Source organism: Chlorocebus sabaeus, chromosome 24, assembly GCF_047675955.1.
Source record: "Chlorocebus sabaeus isolate Y175 chromosome 24, mChlSab1.0.hap1, whole genome shotgun sequence".
NCBI classification, from domain to species: Eukaryota; Metazoa; Chordata; class Mammalia; order Primates; family Cercopithecidae; genus Chlorocebus; species Chlorocebus sabaeus.
The window spans coordinates 51,975,464-51,995,201 of record NC_132927.1 but is presented as its reverse complement, the minus strand read 5'-3'; the positions used below and the strand labels follow the sequence as shown (position 1 = coordinate 51,995,201).

Sequence of the window (19,738 nt, the reverse complement as noted above, 5' to 3'; positions counted from 1 at the left end):
TACCTTTCTAGAGGACAGTTTAGCAACATATATCAAAGTCTTTGAAATGGGCATGACCATTAATCCATTTCTCCAGGAAATATGGTACTAGAGAACATGCACAAAGATTCAACTTCCAACATATTAATCACAATATTATTTGTAACAGTTCAAAACAACCTTAATGTCCACAGACAGGAAAATTGCTAAATAAATCATGGCTTATCCATATAAAGGAACACTATGCAGGCATTAAAATTACGTTGTAGGCCGGGTACAGTGGCTTACTCCTGTAATCCCAGCACTTTGGGAGGCCAAGGCTGGTGGGTCATTTAAGGTCAGGAGTTTGAGACCAGCCTGGCTAACATGGTGAAACCCCATCTCTACTAAAAATACAAACATTAGCTGGGCATAGTGGCATGCACCTGCAATCCCAGCTACTTGGGAGGCTGAGGCATGAGAATCACTTGAACCTGGGAGGCAGAGACTGCAGTGAGCTGAGATTGCACCACTGTACTCCAGCCTAGATGACAGAGCAAGACTCTGTCTAAAAAAAAAAAAAAAAAAAAAAAAAAAAAGTATGTTGTAAGAGACTAGCTGCCTGATAAAGTGCTTGCAATAAGTGAAAAAAGCAGTTTTATTTTTGTTAAAAAATATGCATTTATATACACACATTCATATATCCATGTATATATTGTAAGTGGATATAGATATGCAGCAATCAATGCAAAAAAGGCATCTCATCTCTAAATGATGCAATTACAGGATGATTTTTAAATTTTGTACACTTTTATGTATTTTTTACTTCTTCTACAAAGAGCATGTATTACCTCTATCAGTTTTTTAAATTTTTGAAGACATATCTTACCTTTACTCTTTCTCAGATTTGAAATTCCCTTCTTCATCACTCAGATTTGATACCTAACATTTTGTTTAAAGTGGTTCCCAGCTGGTTAGAACAGATGGAAAACACTTTTCTGTTCTAGGTCATACTCCTGGTCCTCTCCTCTCCTACCACACCAGCTCCTGCTTCCTGACTTGTCCTTTCAGACCCCTACTGGCCACTCTTTGGCTCCATCCCCATGGCCCTGCCTAAGGAGTTGTCATATGCCAGGAGAGTCACAGCCTTAGGGCCACCACTGCCACAACAGAGTGGTAGAGCCAGGCTTTCCCTTCCTCCCCAGCCACTGACCCCAGGCTGAAAGCAGTGGAGCCAGAGTCTCAGGACTTGGCTCAAGATCCAGTCAGGGGTGCTGTTCAGCAGCCTGTGACAATAGTGACATACTCTGGGGATGAGGCCAGGGGCTCCAGGAAGAGGGTAGGAAGTGGGAGAAGAGTCTGAGAAAGGGTAGTAAGAAAGCAATGCCAAAAACGCCCACTGAGGAAAGTCTTAGGATGTCATGTGTAAGTGATGAACTGGTCTCCCAGCTATGATAAAACCAGTCCCTGTGGGAGTTCTCCCTGCCCCACCTATGTTGCCACATCCTCATCAAAAGCCTTGGACCCTGACCTCAGCCCCACAAAGCTCGCACATACTCACATTCTCAGGAGTTTCTTTGTTTGCTTTCTGTCTCCGGAGATCTGGCTTAATGAATGCTAAGGTTGATAGATTGAGGAGGAAGAGAGACAAAAACACAGTTATCACATTCATCCGAGAGAAGAAACCTTCATTTCCTAAGGGTCACAGGTATCCCGAACTTACTTCAGATATTCAAGGGAGCTGGTGGCTAAGGGCACCGTCAGCCAACTTGAGAGAGCCCGAGGATCACTGCCGTCCCTGACAGGCAGAAGCCAACAATGACGGTGGCCTTCACTTATGGATCAGGGACTTTGCACACATTGCTCTAATCATCACAGCAATCCCCATTTTACAGATTAAAAACTGGGGTTCCCAGAGATTGGTCCACTTGCCCAAGGTCAAGCTATGGAAGTCAGTATCACAGTCTGTGATTTCAACATGAGTCTTCTGGCTCCAAAACCCATGCTCCTTCTACCAAAACAATGTGGTGCCTCCCAAACAGATTCCCCAACAAACCCTTCCATCTGTCCCCCTACATATGTACTCCCTATCTGTTGCCCCATCGAGACACTGGGGTCCCAAATTGCCAACCTGAGCCTCATCTTGCCCTCGGGCTCCCACTCACCAGTGAGGGCTGCTCCAAGAGTAAGGAACAGACACAGGAAGATGTTCCCAGGCTTGGTTCCATAGTTGTCAATAATCTGGCCCTGGGAGATGGTAAAGATGATCCCAAATACCTAGAAAGGCATAAAGAAGATAGGAAACAAGGGCCCAGTCAGCTAACTCATGAGGAGAACTGAGCTGCCATGATGCAATCCCAGCCCAGCCAGGAAACAAACAGGAAATACGAGCTCTACCTGTGCAGATATGTTGAGGAGGCCGGAGGAGATGCCTTCTGATTCTGGGTACGTGAGCTCCACGGCAAACTCAAATCCCAGCGGGAGATAGCCAGTCATAAAGAAGCTGAAGTCCAGACCAGAGAAACAAGGGGATGAAGAACTTCCAGCACAAGAAGGATGGGGAGCCCACCTCCTCCCTTAGGACTCCCTTTGCTGTTTTGTTTCTTCCCACCAAGATATACTAGGCCCTCTAATGATCTGGGCCATCCTCTAAGTGGTCATACCAAGGAGAGGGGCACCCCTGAAGGCCAGGAGGAAGTTCACAGGGAGACCTTGTGCTCAGTAGGCCTCTGGGGTCCCTTGCTGCTTCTCCATCTTGCCATCAGTGACAGCCAGAGTCAGCATTTACAGAAAGGGCAAGGATGCCTGGTGTGTTCAACCTTCAGCTCAGTGACTATGTCCCGGGTACACAGGCCCTGCGCTGGTAGTGGGAAGTTCCTGGATATTGAGCAGCATTTCCATGGCTCTCTGGGGCCTGGAAGGAGGAGCTTAGAGTCCTCTTTATTTCCATCCGGAGAGGAGCCAGCTGAGGACTGAGTGCCAGCGTACGCTCTCTCCCTCTTTCTGTCTTTCACATGCACATAAAGACACACACACACACACACACACACACACACTCTCTCTCTCTCTCTCTCTCATATATACTCTCATAGGAAAATAACTGGGAAGCAGAGCTGAACAAAGACTCCTGTGAAAGAGGTATTGTTTCTTATGTTTTCTCATACAACAGGTCTAGAAAATTCCAACTTTAATTTCTTTTGTTTTTTTTTTTTTTTTTTGAGACGGAGTCTCGCTCTGTCTCCCAGGCTAGAGTGCAGTGGCTCAATCTTGGCTCACTGCAACCACTGCCTCCCGGGTGCCAGCAATTCTCCTGCCTCAGCCTCCCAAGTAGGTGGGACTACAGGTGTGCGCCACCACGCCCAGCTAATTTTTGTATTTTTGAGTAGAGCTGATGTATCACCATATTGGCCAGGCTGGTCTCGAACTCCTGTCCTTGTGATCCACCTATCTCAGCCTCCCAAAGTGCTGGGATTACAGGCGTGAAGCCACCACACCCGGCAACTTTAACTTCTTACATTTGTACCACGCTTCTTGATGCTTTCATATCTATTATTGTTCTCAATCTTTCTAACAACTTGACAAGACAGGTCACTCTTATCTTCCTTTCCAGATGAGGAAATTGAGGCTCAGAATGGTTTAAGTGCTGTGCCCATGGTCTAACAGGTAGACAGCAGCAAAACTGAGACCAGGACCCAGAGTCTCTGGTTCCAAGCCCTGTGTACTTTCCATAATCCCATGTTGTCCAGGCAAAGCTGAAAAAGACTCTAAACAGGTTGTAGCCTCCAAGAGGTCGTAAAGGGTGTGCTTCATGCTTCATTCCATCCCAAAAGAACAGACAGCCCAGGCTGCCTTTGGAAGTGCTACAACTACTACCAAGATCCCTGGGCACCATGTCCATATTGCCAGAAGTCAGTGAGAAGGCAGCAAAGGCATCAATATTGCATTCTAGGATGCTAGAAGCTCTAAGAGCCATGGCCTGGTGTCTTCTAATAAATAGGCCAGAGGTGAAACTTACCCCATGGTGCCAGCAGTGATGAACACTACCCACAGGTGTCCCAGGTTCAAGGTAAATGTGTACACCACCATGCCCACCAGAGTCATGATATAGACTACCAGCGTTGTCTCTCTACAAGTAGAGGCAAAGAAATTGAATCAAACACTTCTGACTTTAATAGGCTCATTCATTCATTTATTCCACAAGCATCTATTAGATATCTGCTGCATGTCAAGCCCTCTGCTATGTTCTTGGAGTTTTGTTTTGTTTTGTTTTGTTTTTTGTTTTGTTTTCAGAGACAGTATCTTGCTCTGTTGCCCAGGCTGGAGTGCAGTGGCGTGATCACAGTTCACTGCAACCTCCACCTCCTGGGCTCAAGCAATTCTTGTGCCTCAGCCTGCTGAGTAGCTGGGACAGTCATACGCATCACACCCGGCTAATTTTTGTATTTTTCATAGAGACGGTGTTTTGCCATGTTGGCCAGGCTGGTCTCGAACTCCTGACCTTAAGTGCTCCACCTGCCTTGGCCTGCTGAAGTGCTGGGATTACAGGCCTTATAAGGCCAGGCCTGGCCTTGTTCTTGGACATTTTCTTTCATAGAACTTTCTCTCCATGAGGGTGATGGACACTGACAGACAATGATCACAAAAAAAATTATTTAATTACATCACAATCAATGCTACAAATAAGTAAGACTAGTAAAGTATGAAGCCATCTTACGATATCTTTGTTCCGTTTCTGTAGAACCCACTCAACAATATCAAGCTGCCCCTTTACTTGTCATGTCCTAGACAGACAGGAAGGGCAAAGCCCTTTGTCCTTCTCCCATCTCTCACCAGAAAAAAGAAAAAACAGGACAAACATCAGCCATGATGAGGTGGCAGTCATGTTTAGGACTACCCCAGAAGCTGTCCAGTTATGTTCGTCTGCTTTATCCCAAGACCCATGACCATGTCAGTGCTCTCTATCACCTATAAGTTCTTTTTCTTTTCTTTTTTTTTTTTTTTTTTTTTTTTGAGATGGAGTTTCGCTCTTGTCACCCAGGCTGGGGTGCAGTGGCGTGATCTCAGCTCACTGCAACCTCCGCCTCCTGGGTTCAAGTGATTCTCCTACCTCAGCCTCCCAAGTAGCTGAGATTACAGGTATGCGCCACCACACCGGGCTAATTTTTTGTATTTCTAGTAGAGATGGGGTTTCACCATGTTGGCCAGGCTGGTCTCAAACTCCCGACCTCAGGTGATCTGCCTGCCTTGGCCTCCCAAAGTGTTCAAATTACAGGCGTGAGCCACTGTGCCTGGCCCAGCAAAGCTTTTTCTGTTGAGTCTGAACTACTCCACTTCAGAGAGCAGGAACTAAGAGAGAATATGCTCTCGGCCTGAACTGAGTGCTTGACTTCCAAACTCAATGTGAGAAACCTTCCCTATCTTCACCCACTCCCTGTTACATTTCCCTCTGTCGGTCCCCTCAGGAGTTCCATCAGCAAGTCTTGATTTCTATTTCAGGCTCACCCCTCCTGTGCCCCTCCAGCAGTTCTCTTCCCATGTTGCTCACCTAGGACTCTGCTGTAGCCCCAACTCCTGCAATTCGACCTGCATTCTTCTCCCTGCACTACCTAAGGCAGGGCACAGGCACTGCACATCCCTCTGCCCCTCTACCATGAACATCAGGACTCCGATGATGAAAGCTTTAAAGCTTTTCTTTTCTTTCTTTTTTTTTTTTTTTTTTTTTTTTTGAGATGGAGTCTTGCACTGTTGCCCAGGCTGGAGTGCAGTGGCCGGATCTCAGCTCAGTGCAAGCTCCGCCTGCCGGGTTCACGCCATTCTCCTGCCTCAGCCTCCAGAGTAGCTGGGACTACAGGCGCCCGCCACCTCGCCCGGCTAATGTTTTTTGTAGTTTGTTTAGTAGAGACGGGGTTTCACCGTGTTAGCTAGGATGGCCTCGATCTCCTGACCTCGTGATCCTCCCGCCTCGGCCTCCCAAAGTGCTGGGATTACAGGTGTGAGCCACCACGCCCAGCCAAAAGCTTTAAAGCTTTTCTTTACACATCACCCCTGAAGTCAGAATCATGGTGGAGGCACCAACCGGCACACTATAGTTGTGTCAAACTAAACCCTCCATCTCATGAGTGCCAGATTCTGTGAAGCACTTCATATGCGTTTATTATTTCAATTCAACCTTTACAAAAATCCTGTAAGAAATATCTGACAATTTCTCATTTTACCAATGAAACAGAAGCTCAGGCCACTCAAGTTACTTGTCCAGAGTCACCAGCTGAACAAATGCAGAGCTGGGATGTGAACTCAGAACTTGATTTGAAACCTGTGTCCCTTCTGCTGCAGCATGCAGGAATAATGATGCACTATGTGGTTACATCTTTGGAAAAGCTCAAGGTCAGAGTCTCCAAAGGATGCTGCTCCCACCTGGTGCTTCAAAGCAGCTGCTAAGGGTAGAGGAGCTTCCTCCTCCCTTCTTGCTCCTCCCTCACCCTCTTCCCACCAACTCTGCAGAAAGCAACATCATGGACTCCAGTCTTGCCCGATGATCCCACAAGCTCACCAGGATGAAACTTTAACCATAGCTTCATCCTAAACCACTGACCAGTTTAGAAAAAACTATTTGTAGTCCCAGCCTGAGACAAACAGACCTCACCACCCAATTTCCAACCTCCAAACCAAACTAGACAAATCTGGGAGCCTTAGAGTGGCAAGGACTGGCTCCGAAATGATGGGATCACAGAGCTCTCATCCCACTGAAAGTAGCTCTTTCTCTGCCTAGGTAGTGGCACAGGGAGAAAAATATCTTGTGCTGCACCAACATGGCACAAGTATACATATGTAACAAACCTGCACGTTATGCACATGTACCCTACAACTTAAAGTATAATAATAATAATAATAATAATAATAATAATAAATATATATATATATATCTTGTGCTGACCACTGGATTTAGACATCACGTGACACTAGGAACTGGTGACCTCCAGGTTCTGAAGAGGGATGAGAAAGTGTCCTTCCCAGTCCTCCCATTATCTTTTCTAATGCATCTGAATCATCTGGCTGCCCACGTCCCAGCCCAGCCAACATTCCAATCCCTCCCTCCTCCTGCCACAGAGCAAGCCCTGGAAAAAGGGACACTGCTATTCAGTGGTTTGGGGATGGCCAGTCCTCACTGCTCTTGTGTCCGGCTGAAGCAAGCAACTAACAGATGGCAGTGATGAGACGGCGGCCAAGCCCCGCCAGCAGTAATTAAGCCGAGCCAGGCTCCTCGTCGCCACCTCCCTAGGGATGGTCTCAATTGGCCTTTGATGAGGGCAGCCAGAATGAGACCTGGTCTGACCAGAACCTCACAGAGGCGGGTTTGTGTGGCAGAGAACAGGTCAGCCACTGTCTGATGCCTGCAGACACAGGGAACTTTGAAGGCCTTGACAGAGCAGCCGGGGACACTGCTCTGCCCAGTACAACACAGCCCAGGAGCTGCCCCACCAGCCAGTGCTAACTGAGTACCCAGTGAACGGGCAGCACTGGAAAATCACAAGGGAAGGATGTCGGGCTGCTGTTCGCCAGAGCATTTTCTCCAAGGCCAGCTGCTGAATGGAGGAACTCAGGCTGCTTTTCACAAATGCAGATTCTTCTGCTGATTTGGCATCCATGGGGTGGGTAGTGGCCTGGCATTCACTAAAACCTTTTAATTTTTTTTTTTGAGCCAGGCTAGAGTGCAGTGGCGTGAACTCAGTTCACAACAACCTCCACCTCCTGGGTCAAGCGATCAGCGAGCGATCCTTCCACCTCAGCCTCCCAAGTAGCTGGGACTTCAGGTGTGTGCCATTATGCTTAGCTAGTTTTTGTATTTTTTGTAAAGATGGAGTTTCAGCATGTTGCCCAGGCTGGTTTTGAGCTCCTAGATTCAAGCAATCTGCCTGCCTCGGCCTCCCAAATCACTGGGATTACAGATGTGAGTCACTCTGCCTAGCCTGATAAAACCTTTTAATATAGCTCCAGGCTCTTAAAAAAGCACTGGGCATTCTATGTTACAATATTTACCAAATATTATGTTACAAAGTATGTTACAATATTTACCAACAAAGTATAAATAATTGCAAGATAATATACACTGCAAACTGGAGAAAGCTCAGAGCACCTTGGTTAACCCCATGGGGTCCAAAAGGTGCCATGAGAACAGGGCGGTGAAATCACCTCCTCCTCATCTCCACTCTTTGGGGTTTCCACAAACACTTCCCACTACTGAGATGTTTTTTTCCCATTCATTTTCATTTCTCCCTCCACTACCACTTTCACAAAGCTACTTAGTGGGGATGGGGAAGAGGACTATGCTAGGCCTTCAGGTCCAGTAGCTCTCATCTTCTTAAGATCCTGTGGGGATCCTATGGGATCTGTGGGATCCCCATAGGATCTTAAGAAGGTATAGCTTCCCTTATTTGATAAATGAGGAAACTGAGGCTCAGAGAAGTCAAACTTGAATGACCTGCTTGGCCACTCAGGTCTCCAAACAATGACTTGGAGCCACATTGCTTATGAATATGTCATTTCAAAAAACAGGTCCCCAATTCTCAGTCCAAGAGGATGAGTCACTTACTTGTAGGTTTTGGACCTATCCAGCCAGATTCCTGAGATCACAGCCCCAAGCATTCCTGCAATGACGATGGTCAGGCCAATTCTTCCAGCATTCACTTCTTCCCCCTGGGGAAACCATAGCCCCAAAGATCACCCGGCGATGGGACAAGACTCGGGACAGAGAACAGTCACCATGGGGTGAAGGAACAAAGGCAGGTAACTCAGGCTCCATCAGAGTCAATATTCAGAACGTACCAGGACAAGATGGCCTATAAGAAGATGGCCTAGGAGAAAATTCTAGAATAACTACTCCTCCCAACAATATAACCCTGACTGTGTGTGCATGATATTGGATGCTGGAGTGACAGGGATGAACCAAATCTGTTCTTAGAACTACTTTTAGGCAAATTTTTTAAAAACCATAAACCTCACAGCAACTCTTCTATCTTATCTGTCATTAATTCCATTTCACAGATGGGGAAATTAAAATATATATGTTAAAATTTCCATTCTTAGGTTTCTTTGAACTATCAATGCCAAGAGGAATGGAAAGATAATCATTATATATTTTTGAGTGCTTACTATAAGCCAGGCACCATGCCTAAGGTTTTATATCGTTTCCTCATTTACTCCTCGCCATTCCCCATCATAAGTGTTAGGAGTCAGTCTTCTCCATTTTGCAGATGAAGAAACAGGCACAATGAGATTAACCTACTAGCCCAAGGTCACAAGGCATGTGTTAAGTTCAGAGCTAGGATCTGAACGCAGGCCTTTGAACTCCAAAACTAGAACACTTAGCCACATAGGCTACCACTTCTGCAAGTGTGAGAGCCTAGTCCTTTCAAAAGAAGGTTGGATCTCCGTATTCCTGACTCAGGCCACTCAGTATTCCATTCCCAGCATCCAGCCCAGGCCTTGTGGGTTCTGGAAACATTTAAATTCAGAAATTTTTTTATATATATTTGCCAACAGTGTTGCCAGGCACTATGCTGTATAATAAATACATGTATCATATATAATTATGTATATATACACAAGTGTCATTATTTACTCTCTGATCCTAAAAAGAATCTTGCAAGAAGTAATTATGCTTCTTTTGCAGAAAAAAAAAAAAAGAGAGCTCAGAAACACTAACTAGCTTGTCACACTGTCAAGCCATCACACAGTTTAGTACCACCAAAGCTAGGTTTGAGATCCAGGGCCATCTCCCTTCAAATCCCATAAGCAAACCACTATATCATGCTACCTAGAACTGGGGGGAATGAAGACTTAAAAGTCATCCCAGGTTCTGCCAAGACAGACTTAGAAACTGTATCATCTTGAGGTCCAACATGCTTAGGGAACTCCCTTACCGGGTAGTGCCAGATCACCATGCGATTCAGCAGAGTGGACAAGGCATAAAAAGCACCAGCATTCAGACCTGAAGGAGGGAGTGAGAAATACAACATTAGGGTCAGCTTTCTTCTGGGCCATTGCTAACTTCTCCCCCAGCATCTGGGGGGTGGGCAGAAATCCTCATCCCACTGCCACTCTGAGCAGCATCCTCAGAGAAGAAAACATCAGGGAGGTCTGAGGCTACTCTGCAGTTTTCTCAAAGAAATACTTCAAAACAACCAAAAGTAACCATTTAACCATCCCTTAGCCACACACTATTGCTCTCTGATCCCCTTAATTTGCCCTGGAAAATAGACTCTGTTGAGTATTACTCCCAGGGCAGAGTCATCTACATTCTTCTTAAGCATTGGGTAGGTCTAAGGGGTGGTCAGTAGGACTCCTGGACACCCTCCTCCTCCTCCTGATGACCCTGCCCCTTCTTGAGGCTGCTCCAGACCTCTGACCTCTGACACCACTCCCTCTGCAGGTGGTTTCTCTCCTCTTTCTCCATTCCTTCTCCAACTTTCTTTGCTGATTCAATGTCACACAAAATCTATTACATGAAACTAGAAGAGACCCTAAAGAGCATTCAGTTGACTCTCCTACTTTACCAATTCATTCACCAAAGGAGCACCTAGAATATGCTGTGAAAGGCTATATCTTTAGCGAATAAGGTCATTGGCCCAAAGCCATATAGCAAGTGAGTAGCTGAGACTGGAACTGACCCAAAGGAGCAAAGGCCTCCTGGCCTCCTTTCAATGGTGATGATGATGATGATGACAATGGCAGCTGCACATATCTATGGATTAGACACTTTATAACAACCCTAGAAAGTAGGTAGCATTATCATCACCATTTTAGAGATAACAAAGATGCGCACACAGTTAAAACAACAAATACAACCACTCCATAATGCCCACCGGGGGTCTTTCTAACGTTAACTAAACATTGAGGCTCACAGACTACCACTGGCACGCTCTATATTAGATTCACTTGGGAGGGTGTAAGTCAGGACACAGCTTGTGGGCAGGGCAGCCTCAGGAGTTCCTCTTCGATGGAACCAATCCATAGAACCCCAGTTCACACAGCCTTCCAGAAGCTACTCTCTTTCCGATGATGGCTAACATGCAAGGAAAGGTGAGTATGGCAACCACCCTAGCTTAATGCTCACAGGCGCCACCATTACTTGCAACAATTCTGTAGGCGTAGCTTCCAGGGGTCCCATAAGTGACAGGCCAGTGAAAAGAGTCATTGTACTCAGGGAAGCACAAAGAATGGCTCCCCACAAGAATGAATAGGTCTCCCTGTCCATTTGTATCACCAGAGCACATTTTTATCATAAGCAATGTTGCCTAAAGGTAGTTACACACTCCCTTTATCAGGTTCCCAGGGGGTAAAAGATACAAAGTTAAGCGAAGGTCAAATTCTCTTGCAAAATGGGAAATAATTTGTTTTGCAATCATACAGCTATTAAGTGATGGAGCTGGATTTGAACTCAGGTCATGTGGCTCCAGACTTCTTGATCTTAATCACTCTGCTTTATGTCCTCACAAAGCTGATTCTTGAATCAGATTTTCTCAGCTCAGGTCACTGAACAATTTCCTCATGTAACAGCCTCTCCCAGCGGGTCACCCCAGGAATGCAACAAGGTTGGGCCCAATGCAGCCTCCTGAGCAGCACAGAGCCACAGTGGGCCAATAAACCCAGACACATCCCCAAATGTCACTACAACCGTCAGGCTGATGTTTGCAATGATCATGAGGCTCTCAGCAACATCTCACTCAAGCAGCATTCCCATCTAACCTTCATAGCACACACTCGGCCACTTAGAAAGTCCATTTCTGAGTCAAGAGGTCCCACAAGGAGACATTCCTGAAAAGCCAAGTGAGGCAGAGTATGGGAAGGGGAAGAAAGAAAACAGTCTCCTCCCCTCTTCCCATTCATTCCTCCCGCTCCTCTCTAAGCCTCTTGCCCTAGTCTGACACCACAAAGGGTGAGGAATGTTCCAACTCAGGCTTAGCTTCAGGTAGAACAGTTGCTCTCCTAACTGGGATGAGCCAAGGAGGGCAGAATCCACAGAAAAAGGAAGGAAATTATCCAGAAGGACTGGGAGCAAAAAAAAATATATACACCAATGCTTTCACTGGTCCTGATGAAGGCCTGGAGAACAGAGTGCTGAACGAGTTGACCCATACTGCTGCAGCTGAGTGGTTTTTCTGGGCTCAGTGGTTTAGTGAAATAGTTTCCAAAGTGTGGTCTCTGTTCCACCCCAGACCTACTGCAGCAGAAACTCTGGGAGTGAGGCCCCCGGCAATCTGCATTTGAACAAGCCTCCCAGGTGATTCTGATTGTGCTCCAGGTGGAAGCACTGGCTCCCTAGAGCAGTGTGGTTAACCAACAGCCATCCGTGCTCCAGGCCAGACAGGAGACTGAACTGGGGTTAAAGGGGGGTGGGAGGGAAGGAAGAGCAGGGGTTCATCCTGGAAGGCTGCCAATCTGTTCCACTGTTTCTGCAGCCCCACCTTAGAGGAATCAGGAGCTTATGCATGTTTTCTGAATCCATCTTTGGTCTAGATGTCCCTCACCATATTGTCAAAGGTTGCCAGACACGGTTAACCAAGTCCACTCTACTGCCTAAACACAGGGGTTGGGCATTCCACACAGAAGGGCAGGAATGAAATGCATGCTCCTTCCTGTGTGAGTACCTCTTACAGGAGTACAGGTGACTGCATTCTATTCAGGTCTGATCATCCTCAGCAAGGTGAGCCTGCTGGGCCAGGGAAGAGAAAACGTGATCTCCCCTGAAAGGCCTGGCCATTCCTGGAATCAGTCGCCTGGGAGAAGTGCCACTTACTGAGAAGGCAGGCTTTAGAGAGGCAGAAAGGACTCTGTTATCATTCTGAGTCTCCTTCTCTCCTTTGTCAAAAACAATATTTTTCTTTGAAAAAAATTTTTGGGGTCTCACTATGTTTACCAGGCTGGTCTTGAATTCCTGGCCTCAAACGATCCTCCCACTTTGGCCACCCAAAGTGCTGGGATTACAAGTGTGAGCCACCAAGCACAGCCAATAACACTTTTATTCAAACTGTGCTCCAGTGACTACTGACATTAGAAGTCCTTAAAGTTTAAAAATGCAGATTTTGAGGCCCTACCATAGACCTACTGAATCAGAATCTCTTGGAATGGGGCCCAGGAATCTGCATCTTTAGCAACTACAACAATAAAACCCCAATGCACTTGTTAAAATGTCTGGAATTTGAGAATACATGGCCTTCAAGATGCAAAAGATCAGGGACCAGACCCAGGCTCCCAGGTGGTGGGGTTAACATGGAGGCAGCTGGGATGGGAAGGGGCTTCAAGACCCATTACACAACTACCTCAGAGGTTCTCAACTCTGCTGCAAGTCAGAATTATCTGGAATACTGGGAGAAAGCAGATTCCTAGGCCCCAAACCAGACTTTCTGAATTTGAATTTCCAGAAATCTATGTACACATTCAATCAAGCACTCTAGGAGGTCCTGTCCTCAAGGAAGTCTGGGAAACACTGACCCCAGATCATATCTTTGGGTTTTGGTTATTCTGCCTTTCCCTTTAGTTCTTGTTTTAAAGGGCCAGCCTGACCTCGACAAAGCTCCCGGGAATCCGGAGAAGGATTTTATGCCCACTTTTCAGCTAGGATTTTAGAGGGGGCATGAAGCCCCCTCCCTAGGCCCATGTAGGTGGAACAATGATAAAGCACTGAGAGCCCCAAGGGAAGGTGAACCTTGGGATACACAAGTCGAGACTTTGAGTTCAGATGCCAGAGGCATTGGAAGTTTATTCAGAAGCATGAATAATCTTGCTGGCGGCAAGGCTGGGGCATAACTATGGAAAAAGTATGCCCTTTGAGTATGCCATTTTCTAGAAAAGAAGCATTTTCAACAATTCTTTTCAACAGGGCAGTTGTTATGCCGTTGATCATAAGACATTAGAGGAGGCCATGTGAATGCAAGACCCAGAGACACAAAGAGAAGGTAGCCAGAGGAAGGTTCCCTTCTCCATCCCACCCCACCCTACTGTGAAACACACCAAAGACACTGTCAGACACGTGGGATTTCTGGTTCCCTGAGTCTTCCCGCATTGCCAAAGTTGAAGGAGAGAGGGAGGGTGTTTTACTGGCAGTTTCTTACTGACGTGATATTTCAGCAACATCAAACCCAAGCTCAACCCCTGCATCTCTTCCCCTCTAAACTGAATTGCCAGATTTCCAAAAAAAAAAAAAAAAAAGCAAATAAATACATTTGTAATAAATAATAGTTCTTGGTATAAATATGCCACAAATATCGCATAAGACATATTTATATTAAAAGTATTTGTTGTTTATCTGAAATTCAAATTAACAGGATGATCTTTATTTTATCTCTCAACCCTACCTCTAAGAGTGTAGCCAGAAGTCTAGGGAAAAGCCAGCACACTTGCGCCCTCGATTTACTCCAAGGCCTTCAATTATTGCTGCACCTCAGCTCTGGGAAGTTGACTCCTCAGCATGGAGAACCACTTGGAAAGCCACTGCAAATACAATACCACCAGCTGCAGGACAGTTACTCCTCCTCTTAGTGAAATCTGGTGTGGACCAAAGAAGCACTGCTGGAAATCAGTAAGTTTACCAATGCAATAGCATTGTAGTCTGGCAATGGCAGATTGGCAGTCTGGAGGCATGTCATGTCTTTATTCTCAACTGCATTAAAAGCTTTCACTTCCATTCAGAACACTCTAATGGGAAGTAAGTGTCATTACTGTTTTCTAGTGGGGGTGGTGAGTATTAAAGAGATGAAGGATGGGCAGCACAGATGGGTGAAGGTAGTACACTCAGTAACTGGCAGAGCTGACACCAAAACTCAGACCTCCCATTTCTTACGAGCCAGCTCTGAACTTATGAGTCTAGCACTCAAGGCTCTTAACCCAAGACATGTTCACCCTTGTCCAATATATGTGCCTGTGAAATGCTGTTGCCTGTTTAATTCCCAGCCACATGCTCTTTAAATGCATATAATTCAGAGCTAAATATGAACACTACATGTACAATGTAAAAAGTATGAACCATTTCATTCTTCAAAGCCCAATATGAAACTGCAAGGGTATTAGGAGGACTGGGGTAATTCCGGAGGATTTCAAAGCATCTAGTTGAATTGACAGAGGGCATTTTAGAAAATTGTTTTTGTTGGGAGGCCGAGGCGGGCAGATCACCTGAGGTCAGGAGTTTGAGACCAGCCTGGCCAACATGGTGAAACCAGGTCTCTACTAAAAGCAAAAATTCCCTGGGTGTGGTGGCAGGTACCTGTAATCCCAGCTACTTGGGAGGCTGAGTCAGGAGAACTGCTCAAACCTGGAAGGTGGAGGTTGCAGTGAGCTGAGATCATGCCACTGCACTCCAGCCTGGGTGACAGAGCAAGATTCTGTTAAAAAAAAAAAAAATTGTTTTTGTTTTTGTTTGTTTTAATTCAGAATAAACACAGTAGGAGAAGAAAGCAAAGATTAACAGTTGGAGTAAGTGCCTATAGCTCTTGCCCTATGGGCAAGAAACTAAATCTCTAGAGCCTCAGTTTCCTCATGCCTAAAAATGAAACAAAGGGCTTATGTCATGGGTTAGTTTTGAAAATTTAATGAGATAATACATGTAAAGCAATTAACATGATTCTTCAATCAAATTTTTTTTCAAATCTGTGATTAAGTCTAAGAATCATTTTCTTTTTGGCAAAGAGCCCCATATGGACATCACATTCTCCAGAGTTTCCTTTCAACATTTTCAGCCAGCCTCTTGTTCACCCCAACTCTTATCCCCACTGCAGGCAGCTACAATGTTAAGCAGTGCCATTGATTGTTTTCAACAAATGCCCTGGCAATACAGCTTTTCCCATGAGCAAACTCCAAGTCAGGTCAAATAACGTGTCCTATGAACAGGGCTTTTCTGGGGACCTGCTAGGTAGGTCAAATAGTACTTCTCAGGGGTGGAGCTCCAAATCGACTTTACTCCCTCCAATGGCTATGAGACAGCTGGTTTGCACAGCTCCACGGCTATGAGGCTGCTGGATGTCACAGCCCCACGGCTGCAAGGCTGTAGTAGTCAAGGCTACTGCAGAGCCTGGGAGAAGGGGATTGGAATAGGGCAAGTGAAAACACAAGGTCCACTGTTCTTACTGATATTTAGCCATTTCTCTTGAATCAATGCTGCTTGGATTGTTGCATGTCATTTGTTTAAAGTTCTGAAAAAATTCATTTTGACATTTTTTGCCATTGTTCTTGTTTTTATAGAGGAGTGGATTTTCTAAGGTCCTTACTCCACCATTCAAGAAGTGCTTTCCTATTTATTTCCTGGGGTTATCATTTTATCAAATAGATAAGGAAAAGTGTCCAGGAGTACAGGATTAAAACTACTCTGTCAGATTAAAGACCATGTGAGCAACCAGCCATGCGAGAGGAAGGAGGAGGAGTAGCTTTCTCCCCACAGCATGGCCTAGGCTTGAGCCCCTCGAAGACCAGGAGTAACAATGTTCCTGGTACATTTTGTCTGTTTCTTGTTCTCATGAGTCAGTGACCTGGCCCTAACACCAACAACCTCCAGCACTGAGAACCATAGCCTTTGGAATGGGACCACTGCCCAGTTATCACCACTGTCACCATTTTCAGCCACAGAAAATATTTATGAAGTACTCATCTGCCCTAGAATCCCAGGTGGGCCTCAAATACCCTCTTGTTAGCTGCAACAAGGTTTATGGTTGTCAGAGGTCAATGCACTCACAATATCTAACTCTAGCAAAAGTAAAAGCTCTTAGAGTCATGGAATCCTGAGTCTACAAGGGCCCCCAAAGGCCATCTGGTTTCACTATCCATCTTCAGCCTGAGATCCCCTACAACATTCCCACCAAGTGGTTAGTCCCATCTATGTTTGAACACCTCCCAGTGACAGGGAAATTGTAACTTCCTTAGTTGGACGTCTCTAAGCTTTGGAAACTTTGTCTTTGTTTTGCGGATGAATGGAGAGACATACTCAGAGAATCAAGAAACTGGAGGAAATGAGGAATGGAGGATCGAGATCTTGAAGACGAACCTGGTCATCTATGGCTATTCCAGATGAAAGGTCACCTAATTTCTATGTATGCCTGAAAAACAGGATTGCCCCTCTACCAGGATGAAGCCACCTCTTATCTAGTGTCTCAGCAAATAAACATTTCAGTTGATATAAAATGTATTGATGAGCCTAAAATGAAACTCTGGAACAATTCTAGGAAGGAACATCAGCAATTACAGAACAGGCATTAAGAATGCAGATTTTGGCTGGGCGCAGTGGCTCACATCTGTAATCCCAGCACTTTTTGAGGCCGAGGTGGGCGGATCACCTGAGGCCAGGAGTTTGAGACCAGCCTGGCCAACATGACAAAACCCCAGCTCTACTAAAAATACAAAAATTAGTCGGGCATGGTGGTGCATGCCTGTAATCCCAGCTACTCAGGAGGCTGAGGCAGAAGAATTGCTTGAGCAGAGAAGGCAGAGGCTGCAGTGAGCCAAGATCGCACCACTATACTCCAGCATGGGCAACAAGAGGGAAACTCTGTCTCAAAAAAAAAAAAAAAAAAAAAAAAGAATGAGGCTTTGGAGTTAGACGAACTTGTATTTGAACTCTGGCCCTGCCACTTGAAAGTTGTGTGACCTTGGGCTAGTTATTTGACCACTCTGAGTTTAGTTTCCTCATCTGTTAAATAGAGATAATTTTAGTACCAACATCACATAGGTGTACTGGAAGTTAAATAAAATCAGATATGAAAAGCACCTGGCACAGAGTAAGCACTGTTGTTGTTATAAAGCAATAGCTTTTGAGTCTGTAGGCAACATGAAGCCATGGCCAACTGGGGTTTCACTAAGAATAAGTCATGTCAAACAATTTCATTTCTTTGTTTCATATGGTTACTGTACATGTCACACATTTGCTAACTCTTGGTTTTAATCAAACTTTAACTGGTGGATTAAATGACCAAATGTAGGCTGAATAGCAATAAAGGTGGGTAGATATGTAGCAGCTTGAACTAAGGGTACTAACTAATAGACTAGCATTCATCTGGAGGACACTCTTTAGTGGAATGACATGAGGCTCTGTCTTTGCCCTTGTTCGATCCAACGATCTTATTACAGCTTTGAAAGAAGATACAGAAAACACCATGCTGGGAAAGAAAGCCAACACATTAGCATTAAGATTCCAATTTATCTTTCCAAGAGCCAAGCAAATGAAATGAAAGAGGGATGTTGTTGTGCAATCAGATAAAAGAGAAGTCAATTACAGGATGAGGGAGGACTGGCTGAGGAGTGACTCATGTGGGAAAACACATATATGCATGCATGCATTAATTAATTTACGAATTTAGTAACTACTGGAATAGTCACTCGAGGCCAGTCACTGCTGAGGAACTATAAAGATGAAAAACATAAATCCACAATCTTCGAGAGTTCAGTCTAATGGGGAAATAGACCTGCAAAATTTTTTTTTAATGACAGATGTTAAGGTGTATAAGGAAGAGCATGGTAAGAGAGGGAAAGTTTTACCTACTACTGCTTTACAAAAGTGATACTGAGATGAGACTTGGAGGACCAACAGGCATTTGTCAGACAACCTGACATGGGAAGAAGTTATTTTCTAGGTGGACTTTACAACACATGCAAAGACCCTTGGGCATAGCTGGGTCCTCTAGATTGACCCTAGACAACAACTTTCCAAGCACATTTGGGCTTTGGAAAGAGTAATATGTGAAGACACATCAGGCCTCTTGTCTAACATTTCCAGTTCTAATGCATTCCTAGACACATTGGCGCCTTACCATAGGTGATGACAAGCAGCACAAAGTTGAGGTTTTTGAAGAGCTGGGCGATGGAACCTAAGTACGAGGCATCAGGAGAGGTCAACGCATAACTCAGGGATTGGGCCCTGCTGGGGGGATATTTAGGTTTCTCCTTGAACACTGAAAGGAAAAAAACAGAGATGGCTGGAATTTCCCATGGTCCCACCCCAGCAGAGCTGGTTCCACATGAGTGAAACCTGCTCCATCATCTGAGAGGAGCTAAGACTCCCACAGGAAATATTAATTCTTCAATTAAACCCTTAACAGTCCTCTTCTTGAAGCTGCTTCTCATTGTTTGAGGCTGAGTGAATGGTCCTTCTATACTTTTTTTTCTTTTTCTTTTTCTTTATTTGAGACGGAGTCTCGCTCTGTCACCCAGGCTGGAGTGCAGTGGCACCATCTTGGCTCACTGCAACCTCCACCTCCTGGGCTCAAGCCATTCTCCTATCTCAGCCCCCTGAGTAGCTGAGACTACAGGCATATGTGCCACCACACCTGGATAATTTTGTGTGTTTTTCATAGAGTCGGGGCTTTGCCATGTTGCCCGGGCTCGTCTCAAACTCCTGAGCTCAAGCAATTTGCCTGCCTCAGCCCCCCAAAGTGCTGGGATTACAGGCGTGAGCCACTGCACCTGGCCTGATTACTTTTTCCTTTTCATTTTTTTTTTTTTTTTTTTTGAGACGAAGTCTCGCTCTGCCGCCCAGGCTGGAGTGCAGTGGCATGATCTTCACTCACTGCAGCCTCCGCCTCCCAGGTTCAAGCGATTCTTGTGCCTCAGCCTCCTGAGTAGCTGGGACCACAGGCATACATCACCACCATGCCTGGTTAATATTTGTATTTTTAGTAGAGACGGGGTTTCGCTATGTGGGCTAGGCTGGTCTTGAACTCCTGACCTCAACTGATCCACCCACCTTTGCCTCCCAAAGTGCTGGGATTACAGGAATGAGCCACCACGCCCAGCCCTGATTACT

At 45.5% G+C, this 19,738-nt stretch overlaps 1 protein-coding gene across 1 annotated transcript in view; it reads right to left on the bottom strand.

Annotated features, from left to right (window-relative positions):
* Positions 1–19,738, bottom strand: part of FLVCR2 (FLVCR choline and putative heme transporter 2) — a 69,990-nt gene that overhangs the window by 4,111 nt on the left and 46,141 nt on the right. The window contains exons 3-9 of the mRNA XM_007987327.3: positions 18,747–18,887; positions 9,879–9,946; positions 8,549–8,652; positions 3,974–4,084; positions 2,356–2,461; positions 2,124–2,235; positions 1,520–1,575 (exon numbers count right to left, since the gene is read on the bottom strand). Of these exons, the coding sequence (XP_007985518.2) occupies positions 1,520–1,575; positions 2,124–2,235; positions 2,356–2,461; positions 3,974–4,084; positions 8,549–8,652; positions 9,879–9,946; positions 18,747–18,887 (698 nt within the window). The remainder of the gene's footprint in view (positions 1–1,519; positions 1,576–2,123; positions 2,236–2,355; positions 2,462–3,973; positions 4,085–8,548; positions 8,653–9,878; positions 9,947–18,746; positions 18,888–19,738) is intronic.